Source organism: Cataglyphis hispanica, chromosome 5, assembly GCF_021464435.1.
Source record: "Cataglyphis hispanica isolate Lineage 1 chromosome 5, ULB_Chis1_1.0, whole genome shotgun sequence".
Lineage (NCBI taxonomy): Eukaryota > Metazoa > Arthropoda > Insecta > Hymenoptera > Formicidae > Cataglyphis > Cataglyphis hispanica.
The window spans coordinates 11,206,356-11,220,873 of NC_065958.1; the positions used below are offsets into that span (position 1 = coordinate 11,206,356).

The following is a 14,518-nucleotide window of genomic DNA, read 5'->3' on the forward strand; positions in this document are numbered from 1 at the left end:
TCCTCGCTCTGATATCTCATGCCGTTGGAATTTTGATGCCCAGGCCGGCGTATACGGATACGTAGACGTCGGTACACTGCACGTTCGCTTATCTAACGGAATTGGCGTCGACTTCTTCGGAATTCTAACGACGATGGGGCACGACCTCGGTGCATGCGCATTTTTGTATGTATAAGTGACTGCCTGTTCCATAGAGAATGACGCGAAAGCCATCGTCTGTCATATCGGTGGAATAGTGAAGGTTACATTTTCTCTTCAACCTTTTTTTTTTTTGTATCTTATTTGTCATGTAAGATGAATCTTCTAAAGTATTTCTAGAACTTGCCAACTGATTTGCAGAACTATTTTTAGAATTCTTTATTTGATAGACAAATGTTTGTTCATCATGAAGCGCATAAAACATTAATAATAAATAAATACATAAAAATAAGAAAAAAATTAATAAAAAAATACAATAATTAAATATAGTTTATTTAGAATCTCAGACAATAAAAAGTTAATAAAAGTTAACGTTGATAAATGATAGCACAATGACACTGACCTTTATCGAAATAATGTGGATGAAAATAATTGAAGAGATATTAATATTAATACATCGCGGAAACATTAATAATGAAAAATTGTAATAAAAATTACAAAACCTTATTTTTTCTCTTTCTCTGTTATTTTTATTGGTAATTTTTTTTTTCTTTTTTCCTGTCATATTGACATTTCGCAAATTACAGTTAAATTTCGGGCTCTTTTCCGACATTAACCAATATAGGATGTATGATGAAAGGATTTTATGAGGGGCAAATCCCCGCTTGCGAATCTCCTTTGTGCGTAGGCACATATCTGAGTATCTTGTTTGATAGCAAGATCACAAGGGCAGTGATGCCTGTGGAAACTCGAATTACGCCAGCGAGGGGATGGGAATTTTTATTCCGCTACTCCCTCATGAATCTGGGTTATATGTATACTATATACATATATACATATATATATATATATATATATATATATATATATCTTTTTGTATCACAGATTATTTTAATATCGACAAAATTTAATTCATTACGAATTAATTATATTTCGTAAATGAATATTATATATCTCCTAATCAGTTATCTTGAAAAATTTTCTTTTAGGAAAATGTATGTAGTATGTATTCTTCGGCTCTTATCATTCGATAATAATTGTCTCGAAGCTGACTTGAAATCTCTTTTGTTTCATAATTACGGAGCCAGACGTTCGTAATTATTGGGTTGCGTATTTAATGTCATATTCTGAAAATTTCATGGAACGCTCTTTTACATAATGTAAAATATAAGTTTTTAATACTAATTGATAATATTATTCATTATCGAGTAACGTATTGTAATTTGCGATTCGATAACGAGCTGTCATGTTATCCGCAATGGCACTCTTGAATGAGATTTGATTAGCCGTTACCCGCGAACTGTTAGTTAAATCATTAATCTTGATGAACAGCTGATAGTGAAAGCGGGTGAGAATTTTCACATGGGGAGAGACGTATCGGCGCACTTACGTCGGATACCAAGTTCCTTGATAGATACCGGGATTAAGAACGGAAACCCGGAGCCGGAAACTCGAAGGAAGGCGATTAAAATCTAGAATACATATATATATATATATATATATATATATATATATATATATATATATGTGTGGCTAAAGGTAATCGAGAACAGAAAAAGAAAGAGAAAGGAAAAGAATGAATCGGAGAGAGAGAGAGAGAGAAAGTTTCGCGGAGCGAGCGAGAGATCGTACTATCATATCTCTTTCTCTTTCTTCTTTTCTGTTTCGCCTCTCTTCTAATCTCTTCTAAAATCTTCATAAGGCTACGTTTCCAATGTCTCTCGCGTGTACGAGAAAATCGAGTAAAACGGAAATTTCGCGCGATCTCTTGTATTCGGGCGCCTGATATCGAGATAACTCTATCGGATATCGATATCGAATCAGCAACACTTCACCCTTGAATCTCGCGATATTCTCAGCTGAGAGGATCGCGATTCAAGGTTCATACAAAGAATTTCCACAGGTCACGTATCTTTCAGGCTTCTTATATAATTTTATTTGACAATTGGAATTTTAATCTCATCTCATTAAACGTGACATATGAATCTGTTATCTCTCGATCCATTGAGATGAGGTTCAGATCTTCACGATGGGCTACAGAGAAGAAAAAAGTCAGTGCGATTGGATGAGGCGAAATTAGGTGAGCACAATACTTTCGCAGAGAGCGTATCTCGGTGGCATAAGCCACTTTAGAGCCGGCTTTGCACTCTTGCGGCACGATTTGGTGAGGCGGAGCGCCTCGGGGCTATATTCCGCGGCTGCCGCAGCTGCGACGGAGTTAAGCGTTAAGAGGAGAAAGCCTCATATACGCGGGAACGTGTTACGGTCGTGGGGCGTATCTATAATCCTTAAGGAACCCGACCGGGCGATAAAGACACGGGGACGTGTCCACCCCAACCCGGAGTGCCATTCGAAACGGTACGGCGCGCCAGTCAACGAAAATACCAAAATCGAATTGCCGAGTAATTTCCTCCCTAATGCACCGGCTTCTCGTTGCCCCGGAAACGAGCGCGGACGTCGACGGCGCCGCAAAAACCGCCAAATCTTCTCTGCCCCGAGAACAGACGGAAGCTTGTTGTACGAAGAGAGACAGCTCGCCGCGAGCAACGCATAAAGCCCCGTGTCCCGATCTCATCAAGACCTTCTCGGCTCCGTTGTTCCCGAAGCGCTTCTCTTCGGGAGCAATCACGTTCTGCATACGCGGATTTATTTCCACCACTCTCGGAATTAAAAAATAAATTTATCGATTTCAAAAGCGAAGTATTTTATTCGATGATTTTGTGAAATATATATGTAGAGGGAAAAATTGTTGCTATTTGAAAATGTTTTATTTTATAAAAATATATTTATTTCTTTTTCTTTTGGAAATTGAGAAATTAAATTATTAAATGAATACAGCTAAGATATCGACTTTTATTATTAGGTAGATTTTGCAGATATATTTTTCGATAAGTAAAGAGATTATGTGAGTCTAATAAATGTATATTATAACGAATTTTCCAGCATTTTCCACTCACAATTAGGAGAAATTAATTTATCGCGGGGCGACCGCCACGCCAACAGGTTCAATGTCAATAGCACTGTTGATTTGCGAAGTGTCTATAAATATACGAGGCGATGAAAAGGCTATTAATAAGGGTGAAATGGGGCTAATGGACGAAATTGTGGGCGGCACAATCGGCCACAAACAATGGCGCGACATCAGAAAAAAATAACTCGGATCGTCGAGGACGTAAGCATTTCGGAATTTCGGTCGGGCGGACGCGCGGAAACGAGACTCCGATTACTTTGGCCTTGTGTCAAAATACCTTGTGTGTCTACTTGGCGATACTTTCGCGCGTCTCCAGTACCGCGATGCTTGCCGGTTATAATCGCGCAGTCTCTGCGTGAGCCAACTCCAACTTTAACTCGAATCCGCGCGCGTTAATTATCAGCCCGGGAATCTCGCTGTTTATTTTCGGAGTAAGATGAAATTTTTTTTTTAATATGTGCATTTTCTTTCATATTTTAGTAAATATGGAAGATAGAGTTTTAAAAATATAAAAATATATTTTTTTTTTATTTTAATATCATTTGTTAAGAAATAAACTAGACTTAGATCTGACCGTCAAAAGTCATAAAAAAATTATTCTTTTTTTTTGCATTTTTTTGCATTTTAAGAATATTTTTTTCATTTTTTTTTTTTTCATAAAGCATATTTGTGTATCACAAAGATCTTTACACATGTAATGTATGATTAGATAAGAGGCAATATATGTAAAATTGATAGTAGTACTGCAATACGTGGGTAGTAAAAAATAAATTTTATTCCAAAAAATCTATTTCACATTTACAGTACAAGATATGGTCTATTTTATATTTTATTAGGAATGTTATTTGAAGAGATAAGCTTTCTTATTTATTTAGATGTTATTATTTATTTATTTTATTGATGTACCAACAATATTCCATTAGTGTAATCTTGTTTACGTACTTATATCGAAAGACAGAAAATACTGAAGTCATGTTTTTGTTGTTGTAAATAAAAAAATAAATATTTCAATACAACTTATATACATATTTTATTAATATTATTAGTATAATAATATTATCAATTTATAACAAAAACAACTGGGCCGATTGGGATTCTTATCGCCATCTATTCACGCGACGTAGAATGTCAAATTTTCGACGCGCCAGAAAATATCTTTTCGTTGCTTCCGGAGCCAAAAAATGCGGGCGAGCTCTTCGCATGACCTCATAGAATAGAGTGTTTTCTCCGAAAGCAAAGAGAGAATAAGGAAGGATTGGTCGAGGACGTTTGGTTTGAAATTTTTCGAAATAAATTTGATGCTGTACAGACGCGTGATCGTTCAATTTATATCAGAGAAACGCGTGCATCCCCGATATTCTAATTAGGGTTGCACAAGACGAGACAATTCGTAAAAATTCATAAAAATATTGCATTGGTATTAAAAATTTTTGGAAACTTAAATTGGTTTTTGCAAAAATCTCTTTATTTCTTTTATTTATTTTGTCTTGTCTTAATTGTACTAATAATTTTTATCAATATTGAACAATTGCTTAAAATAATATTTAATAATATAACATTGTATAATAATTTAAGATTTAATTTATATAATTAATTTCGTTTACTGTATTGCATCAATTATTTTTATAATAAATTTGTTAATATAATTTTTTTTTTATTTATTAAATAGAATTTTTTAATTTTGTATATAATACAGTGATTTTTTCTCATCTCAATTATACGCACACACAATATATATATATATATATATATATATATATATATATATATATATATATCGTAGCTTTTTTAGAGTTCTCTAATCTTGACAATCTTAATTTTAATATTACCTTGATAACTAATTAAAAATCTTGTCTTAATCTTATCTCGAATTTCGAAATAAGACAATACAATATCAAAACTAGTCTTGTTATCTAGTTCAACTCTAATTCCAGTACTCGCCTTTTATGCTTGACAACCAAATACATTCTTGGCGTATAGTCGAAAAATTCTCTCGGATATTGTATTGAGACGCGTAATACGTATTCGAATCTCTCTCAATTCTGTGTTTTTTTCCGATATTTAGATTTCAATCGTGAAAATTGCGGATAATCAGCGCGCGTTAACGATGACATTGCACGCGAACGTACACGCTGTGTGGTATGTCTGATAATGCACTCTATGAAAAGTAATGCAATTGAGCTTGCTGTACCGCTATTACGTAAACATGGAATAATTATATTAGAAGCTATTACACCGCTCTCTCTGCTAATGGCATCTCGCTTCTTCCCCCCTTCGTCTCTTATTTCAATACACCTTGTTCGCCTCTTCCTCATGGTTTAAAAGAGGACGTCATCAACATAGAAAGATACTTCCAAACTTACTTTTCGTGAGATCGTTTCTATTTTAGCGTAGAAAAAAAAATCGAATAGCTTTATGGCAGATAAAAATTGATTTAAAAAATTAAAAGTGGAAAGAAACTTTTGTGAATCGGCTATATTAATAATTATTATTCCTTTAATGAAAAAGAAATTTATCTACAAAGTAATGAAAATTTTTACGGAAAGAACAAGGCTTTGATAAGGAAATAGATAATGATAAATATACAGGGTGGGCGCAAACGTTCTATATTTGTAAAAATGTATAAAAGTATCCGCGATTTCAGAGATTTTTAGGCGCTAATTTTTTAAGGAAATATTTTTCGATGTTTATAGAAAACTTTTTTTGTTCAGAATTAAATTTTCTATAAAACCTGAGAGTCCGGCCGGAACATTTGGGCCCATCCTGTATAGATGATGCTCACCTCGCATGTAGATGTAAGCGGTGCCGCGCATGTTTCTTCTCGTGAGAACGACGAGATTCAAGATGTTTCCGATGATGCCGAAGCAACAAATGGTCGGCAGCACGATGCCGTAACTGATCCTTCTCAAAGTCGGCGTTCGAGGGTCCTCCAGTATGTCCGAGTCCTCCGGCAGCACGCAAATATTTTGACTCTTACTCACGTTGAACACGTCCACCATCTTGCCTGCCACACTCCCTCGGTTCTCTTCAGCACCTTTCACAATTAGCGATGAACTTTCCCGTCCCACCGTATACGCGAGCCCATCTTCGAACTCTTTCGCTCAACCACCGTCCGCACATCTCCGCGCATCTCGTTCACACAAGCCGTAATTTTTTAGTGACGTCGCGGGTCGATGACATCTCATCGCGAATCGAATTTAGAAAAAAAATTGATAAAAATTAGGAATCCTTAGACCGACGTTGAAGCGAATCACATTGTGATCCAGAACGTGCGAGCATCCGTCAAAATTACACCTGTCGTGCAACAGGTGTGACAAAAGTTTCATTTTGCCAGAGAGAGAGAGAGAGAGAGAGAGAGAGAGAGAGAGTACCTCTTTCTGAAAGTTCCGAACAAGTCTGTCGGAGCGAATAAGCGGCTTTACTACTCTCGATATCCGCGACTGCTTATTTTCACCGAGGAATCCGAACGTGTTCTTCCATGACAATTTGTACGCCGCCATCCTCGAGCGGCAGCTGCGCTATTCCATGCTATCCTGAAAACAAACAGTATTGCATTCCTCTGCAAATCTCTAATATATTTGTCACGGCGATATATTTATACATATATTTCTTCGCGTACTTCTTGCGTTCGGGAAATTATAATCGAGTTTTTTATCTGCTTTACAGTGAAAAAATATTCGCGCAATTTATTTCTATCATACAAAATAATATTCTATTATAGATAAAATATTTTTTTATAGCGTCTAATTAAATATAGAGGATATGCAAAAGTTATTAATTTCTAGAATTTACAATTGCTACAAAATTTAATGCTTTTTTTTTTAAATTCCATTTATTTAATTTTATAAATAATATTATTGAATTAAATAAAGTTATTTTGGGTGGAAAGAGAGAGGGATAGAGATGGAGATAGAGATTTATCTATCTTATCACGTATTCTCCGCAAATTTATGTCCACGATTTGTGGAAACTGCGAAAATGCGAGATGATTGGAAGTAAAATCCGCACATCCTCCGTCGCGAAAGGGAGGCTAATGAATCGGGCGTGATTCTTCGTTGATTCTACCCTCGCGGAGGAGATTGAGAAATCCGCGGGATCTCGTGGCAGGAAGGAAATTGTTGCTGCTGGCAGCGGCAGATTTAGCAACGGCGGACTTCGATTCAGCAGCCGACTCTCGTCCCCGCTTCCGGATCTCGAGAGTTTGCGGTTCAGAAAACGGGGCTGAAATTCAGATGCCGAGCGAAAATGGATAGCGCGCGCTTCCGCGTCCATCCGGCAGCCCCCTATCCAGGGGCCCCCCCCCCTCCCCTCCCAAGGTGACACTTCTCGGCGCGAGCAACCACGGACCCCCCTCGTTCCCTAAGCCGGTTTATATTCAAGACGCTCGACCCGCGAATTTCCTTCGAGCTGAAATATTTTCCTGCCGACGATGAAGGGGACGACGGCGAAAGAGGGGGCAGGGGAGGGGGCCTGTCGTTCGCAAACGAATATTATAATCTTGCGACTCGAACTTCAAACGGAAAACGCGTTACGTGTAGTGCCCAAAGTGCATCCTGTCTATATAATTTATTTATTGATTCGCTGTCAATATTAAAAATGCATCCTCCTACGTTCACCGCGTGCGTTTTCGCGAAAGTTTCCCCGAAGTTTGGGGATGGCGTTTCACTTGGGTGACGTTCCTGGTGCGCAGCGATTTCCGGGGAACTTCCTCGCGAGAAGTATTCCCGAAAAGTTTTTGGGAAACGGGAGTTCCACGGAGAGTTTGGAACGATTTTTCTTATGCGGGGAAAACAAAATATTCCCCCTCAATTTCTTTCCTGCTGATCTTGCAGCTCTCTATTGCATTAGCTTCTCTTGTCTCTACTCGTGAAAATATTTCTTAAGTTTACGAAAATATTTGTGGAAAAATATACAAAATATGTTGTTGCCATTAAATGTAGAATCGAAATATTATGTGATGCTATCAGTTATCGTCGGCAATCGGCAGTCTGGGAAAAGAAATGTCTTCTCTTCTCCAAGTGTCGAGGACGAAGACAGCTGTCCCCAATCTATTTCCGCTCCTCGTAGTAAGACGCGCCTTATGGAGCCCACGAGGATCGTAAACGGAAAACTGTAAGAGGGAGCATTTTCACGGTCGTGTCGTAGATTAGTCTGGTGAAGAGAGAGAGAGAGAGAGAGAGAGAGAGAGAGAGAAATAGAGAGATAGATCAGAAAAGGCTCATCCGCAAGCGGGGTTAGCAGCGGCTTAACAACCCTTTCGTATTTCGCGACTGAGAATTTAATGCACGGCAACGCTATAAAATACATCTTGAACGGTTATTACTTTATATAAGTTTTGGGCTGCGTAAAATTCTGCTATTTATTGTTATTGTTATTGTTATAATTATATATATAATTATTCCCATTATCTAATCAATTTTTTAAAGCTTCTATTTACGAGTCACAAAAATTGCAACTATCTCGACATAAAAAAAAATGATTTCTTGTTTAATATATTATTATTCCTTATTTGAAGAAAAAAAATTTCTACGATCTCTATATCCATCACGCGATTGAAAAATGTAAATTAATTCACAAACACTTCATAAAATTGATAATTCCTGTAAGAATAATATAAGATCGACAGATTATGAAATATGAAAATAATCGACCGCCTGTCGTAATAAATTCAAGAATGACAGCTCGAAGATCGTTCGTCGAGATACGGAGATTACTCGAGCCTGCGCGTGTACGGGGATCACTATGATTAATCCTCCGGGATAACTCGGTTCTGCAAATCCGCGCGCGTTTTACGCTTTGCTTCGCAAATGTTTCTCGACGCGCAAGAGAGTTTCCTCTCCGAGATCGTAAACTCAATAGCGATAAAGCAAATAGAGCGCGTGTGTGCTCGCTGCCGTTTCACGGATAGCTTATCGATCACTTAGCCGAGTCACGTTAGCCCCGCGTCGCCGCCGCAAAATTCTTTATAATATCTTTTCTCGCCTCGATCGTGCGTTCGAGGCGACGAGTTTACGGTCTAATAGACCTCGTTCCTCGCTATAAGCTATAAAATCGCGATCGGTAGACCGTCAAATTGCACTATGGATTGATGGAACATAACCCGGGCTGATGAGATTGCTCGTAGAGTTCCCGAAACTCGCGAGAGGACGTGACGAAATTTTTGAGTAAATCACGAGCGAATTAGCCTTTGAGGTTTCTGAAGCTCTCTCTTTGAGAAACGGGGGCTGTAGACTCGATAGATCCCGATGAATTATTCCGACGCATTATCACCCGGGCAACAAGCTTAAAATTACGAATTTGCACGAATGTTATTGGAATATTATTAACATAATGTTAGATAAATATTCAAGGAATTGGGATGAACGCGATTAAAATTGCTAAAATTTGTATTCGCAGGAAATTCTTGAAATATTCAAATATCGTCTTTAAAACAGATAGCTTTTCTTTCAAGGTGCTTTATGTCGATTTTGCTGTTTCAACTTTAGTACAAGCCAAGTTTTGTAAAAAAAAAAAATTGCTCGTGCTCTTACAGTCAGAAAATATGCCCGCTGAGGATTAAGAAGACCATAGCGCTTCCATTAAATCGAGTTGTTCGATGGCAAGTCAAATGAAGACAAAAAAAAAGATAGAATTTTTTTGCCTACTGATCAGACTGCTCGATTGTTTCCTTTAGTTTAATTCTGAGTCCCATTCATGATCGTTTTCTCATTATCGCTAATCAAATTAGAATAATCGTCTTGCTTTTAATTCAAAGGATCGATCTTATCGGTTATCATCATCAAAAAAAAATTATTATTCCTTTTTCGATATCAAAATGACTTATCAAGCCGCTAATCTTTGCTCAAAAATGGCGAAAATTCTATAAAACGATATAAAATGATATAAAATGATGCATGGATGGCATGCGAAGAGTGTCGTCTGATAATGACGCGAAACAAACGCTTACGATCATTACGTTAAAACGTTCGCAATTCGATCCTCGTGTACACACGTGTCAGTTGTTATTCGCCGGCACGTGGCCGTCACGTGCATTGCAAAAATATCCCGGCGATAAATCATGAGCTGTTCGAGGAAACGCGAGGTTGTAAAAATAAGGTCGCATGCACTTTACTCTGTAAAGGGATCTTCTTACGAGACCTTCTCGCGAAGAGACTTACAAGGCACCGTCCCTTCCACATTCGAATCTTTTCAACCTTGACCCTTTGAACTTGTCCTAACTTTATTAATAATGTGCAACTCTTCACGTACGCGAAACAAAGAAAGAAAGTTAAGTATAACATATGACGTGAAACTTTGATTGACATAACACGTATTAATAACAGCACTTTGGGAGTTTTCTTTCACTCTTCTTCTTTTTCTTTCTTTTTGTTATCCACTTTCTCTTTTCCTTGAGAGTCGCAAGGCGGTTCTCCATTTCCACTTGTAGAATAGCCGTCTTTTTTTATCATCATCCGGATGCTTACAGATAGAAAAGCAAAAAAAAAAAAGAAAAGAAAAAAAATGTAGAAGACAACAAATATGCGGCAGTTAATATTCCGGCGTGATACATAGGACGGGAGTGCATAGAGTAGCGCAGCCGCGTTGTGGATTTGACATGTGGCGCAAAAGTGCCGCAGGAAACTTTGCAATTTCCTCGACCACGTGCGCGAGTGTGTTTCGCGACACGGGGGGAGGGGGAGGGGGGAGGGGTGACAAACTCCCCTTGCAAGTTTTGCATCGGGGAGGAGGGAGGGAGGGAGGGGGGCAGGAAAGAGGCCTCTCCCCGGAGTCTCCCATCATGCTCGTACCCGGCTTCTCAATCCACGCGGCAGCTGTGACTTAAAATACGCGGCAGCGAAACTCTGGCATGCCGAGACATTATGCATTCGCCTTCCGCGGGGACCTCCCCCGCCTTCCTCCCCCTCCTTTTCCCCTCCGAATCGCGGGCGAGAGGAGCACCGAGGTACGGAATCGAGCCGATTTTACGGCTCGCAACGCGTCTTCCCGCTATTCGATGGGTTGGCGTAGGTCGTTGATCCTATATAGAGTTCGCGAGCACTCTCGAGCAACTTTGCTCCGTTTTACTCCGAATTTCTCTCTGTGCGTATCCCTCTTTCCGATCTTCTTCGGGGAAAAGTTAATCTCCAGGATCCATAATGGTTCAAAATAATTTTGATGAATATCCTGGTGTTGCATATTCTGTTCCCATTTCCTTAATATCTTTCCCATTTACATACTTTATGCATTTGACAACGACAAATCAGTATCAGAGATATTTCAACGATAACTTAATATAATTTTTATTTAAATATTTTTATTTAAATATTATTTAAGCTTTTACTTTTTTAATTAATTATTTTAATAATTATTTCATGAAGTATTTAATTACTTAATTTATTAATCAATAATTTAGTTTATTAATCAATAATTGTTTAATTTAAATAATAATTTCATATTACTTGTATATAGTATACCTAATATTGTACATTCAAGTTACACAGTTAGTCATCGCATTTCCGATAGCAATTTGTGCGCTCGATATTTTCTTATAGTCTGGTCAATAATTACTCACTTAAAATGATTGTAAAAGTTATGATGGAATATCCTGAAGATTAAAGTTTATTGTGAAGAGCTTGTTGAAATACTTGATAACAAAGCGCGCTTCTTGACCTTTTCTCCCTCGCTCCCTTTTTTTCTCTTTTATTAGTGGAAGAAATTAGCGGCGCCTCGCGAATAATTGATAACTAAGCGTCTAGTCTCCTATGGTGATGAATAAATCACGATGTCGCGTATTACAAAGATAGAAATTTATCTTGCAAGTTGAGGAACAGAGACACCCGAGAGGAAAGAAGAGATTTATCGCGAAAAGTAACGCGGGACAAGCGACACGCGCGCCGCATCTAATTTATTTCTTCATTGTATATTGCGCATTATTTATCATGTAACACGCTTGCAAAACTCGCGCGTACAACAGCCGACGGAAATATATATACATGGAATTAATTGCGCGTTATTGGCGCGTGCACTTCAATTATGTCGGCTGTACGCCCACGCGCGCGCCATTTGCATATTACGCCAATAATTTGCTTAATTCTTTAACGAATTTATTCCGCTCGCGAAATGCCTCCGTTAATTTTCATTATTTATTACTCCCCTCGCCACACCCTCCCCCTCCCTCCCCGCCCCTCACGAGGTTCTCGATTTTAATGCAGCGCAACGTACGGCATATTAAAGTAACGTCTATATTATTTTCGAGGCTTCTTTATATTACCATATCGAACTTTTGTTTTTATATACATACATATTGATTAATCACTTTGACAGAACGATTTATTTAAATCATCGTTATTTTTTAAACGCGATCCGTCGCTGATTTCCTCCCTTCTCTCTCTCTCTCTCTCTCTCTCTCTCTCTCTCTCTGTGTGTTGAGAGGTAATTAAACTTTATCGCTGGTAGCGAAATTAGGTCGGCGCGGCCAAGGTACGGGTAAAAAAATATTAGTGGGTGCTTATCGAGGTATCGATAGCGTGATTAAAACCGATGGTCAGCGTGTAAAGCTGCGTCGCGCTCGTTTAATCGGCAAATGGGGAAAGAGGTTTACGCGCGTCCCTCGTAATCTCATCGCCATCGTCATCGTTACGTGAAAATCGCTTTGCGCGTACAAATGCGAAATAATCGTGGGAGAGGTTTGGCCGGGGTCAAATCGGGAGTAATGATCTATTTTTTATTTTTTTCCCCTCTACATCCCTCCATTTTTTTTTCCGCGAACGCGCGCGCGCTTTTATCGCGACGAGACTCTCCACTACTTGTCGACGATTGCGACATAAATGGCGGTTATATCATTGTTGGATCGTTATATCCATCACGGGGATTCGAGTGGGAGAGCTGGAAGTGTCTGGAAGTATCGCGGGCGTCGCGGATTTTCCACGACGGTGCTCCCTTACCTGGGAAAGCGCGGCTCGATCGAAGACTAGCAATAGTCCCTCTTTTTTTCTCTCCTTTTTTTTTATTCTTTTCTTTTTCTTAGGAACGAGAGAGAGAGAGAGAGAGAGAGAGAGAGAGAGCAAGGTAGCGCTGAATCTGACACATGAAAATGGACGGCGCCGTATCGGACGCGTGATAAACTTTACACCGCGATGCCACTCGCCGATTGGCGAGAGCGACGAAAGGATTATGTCGCGATAGTAACCGAGATAACGAGATCCACTTTTATATCTCAGATATAAAATAATATATCACTTTTATATATCAGAAGACGTACGTCATAAAACGTCTCTTCCCTTCACGACAGGATGACATCCGCGTTCGGCCTTACATCGATCATCAGTAATCCTTTCTTCGTCTTTCTCTCTCTCTCTCTCTCTCTCTCTCTCTCTCTCTCTCTCTCTCTCTTGATCTCCGCAAAATTCCTGTCACTTCATTAAAAAGGATTACTTACGATCTTTTAAGTTTGTGAGTAATGTTGCACGCGTGAGGCAGCTTGTGATTTTTTATTTAATATTGCTCTGACATCTAAAATTTTAATATCTAGATTTTTTTAACTATTTTATATTTTAATATTATTTTTTAATAATATATATTTAATATATATTTAATAATGTACATTTAATATATATATTTAATATATATTTAATAATATATGTTTAATAAAAATATATTTTTAATAACAATATTTAATAGATTTTATTTAATTAGATTTTTTTAAATATTATTTTATATTTTAATATTATTTTAATACTATTTTATATAATCAGAATATTTTTTTTCTTTAATAACATAATGTTTATTTAAAATTAACTCTTGCCGATTAATGCGATATTGTACTGATTTTTAATTCTCGTAGAAGAAGTAATGACTTTTGAGATTCCCTGTAAATTCTCTCACGCAGCTATTACATCGTAATTGACGAAGACACCGTCGAACTTTCCGAGATGGATTCGCGAGAAACGTACACGCGATTCGCGATCAAATTGCAATCACTCGAGTAGTCGCTGACCGGAAAATCGTTGGAGCTAATTAACGAGAGCGCTTGTCCTCCTCTTGTATCGATAATGCTAGATAGACTCGGGATGATTACGCCTCGTGCCAGACAGAGCGACGCGGAAATCATTAAGACGCCGCCGTGACAATTGCAGCATCTGGGACGGAGATGCAAAAGCGCAGATTAAAGCGGGAGATCGAGCTCTCTGCAAAATTGTCCGTGTGCGTGAATGTCGTATCTTTATTCGTTAAAGCTTCAATCGAAATTTTCAGCAACTGCCTTTATAATATGAGATTTTTTTCGATTAACGGAAGAAATTTGTGTAAAAAAATTGTACGCTATCATTATCATTGTAAATATTAATATTTAGATTAATCTCAGAAAGATAAATACAAATATCTCTGTAAGCAAACATGTTTTTAAATTTTATTAAAGAATATATGTCATGC

The 14,518-nt window shown here is 38.0% G+C and overlaps 1 protein-coding gene across 2 annotated transcripts in view; it reads right to left on the reverse strand.

The window, feature by feature from the left end:
• Positions 1-14,518, reverse strand: part of LOC126849895 (probable G-protein coupled receptor B0563.6) — a 48,069-nt gene that overhangs the window by 25,381 nt on the left and 8,170 nt on the right. For both annotated transcript variants that reach the window (XM_050592263.1, XM_050592261.1), the window contains exon 2: positions 5,892-6,642. In XM_050592263.1, coding sequence (XP_050448220.1) covers positions 5,892-6,108 — 217 coding nt within the window. In that variant the 5' untranslated portion in view covers positions 6,109-6,642. The remainder of the gene's footprint in view (positions 1-5,891; positions 6,643-14,518) is intronic.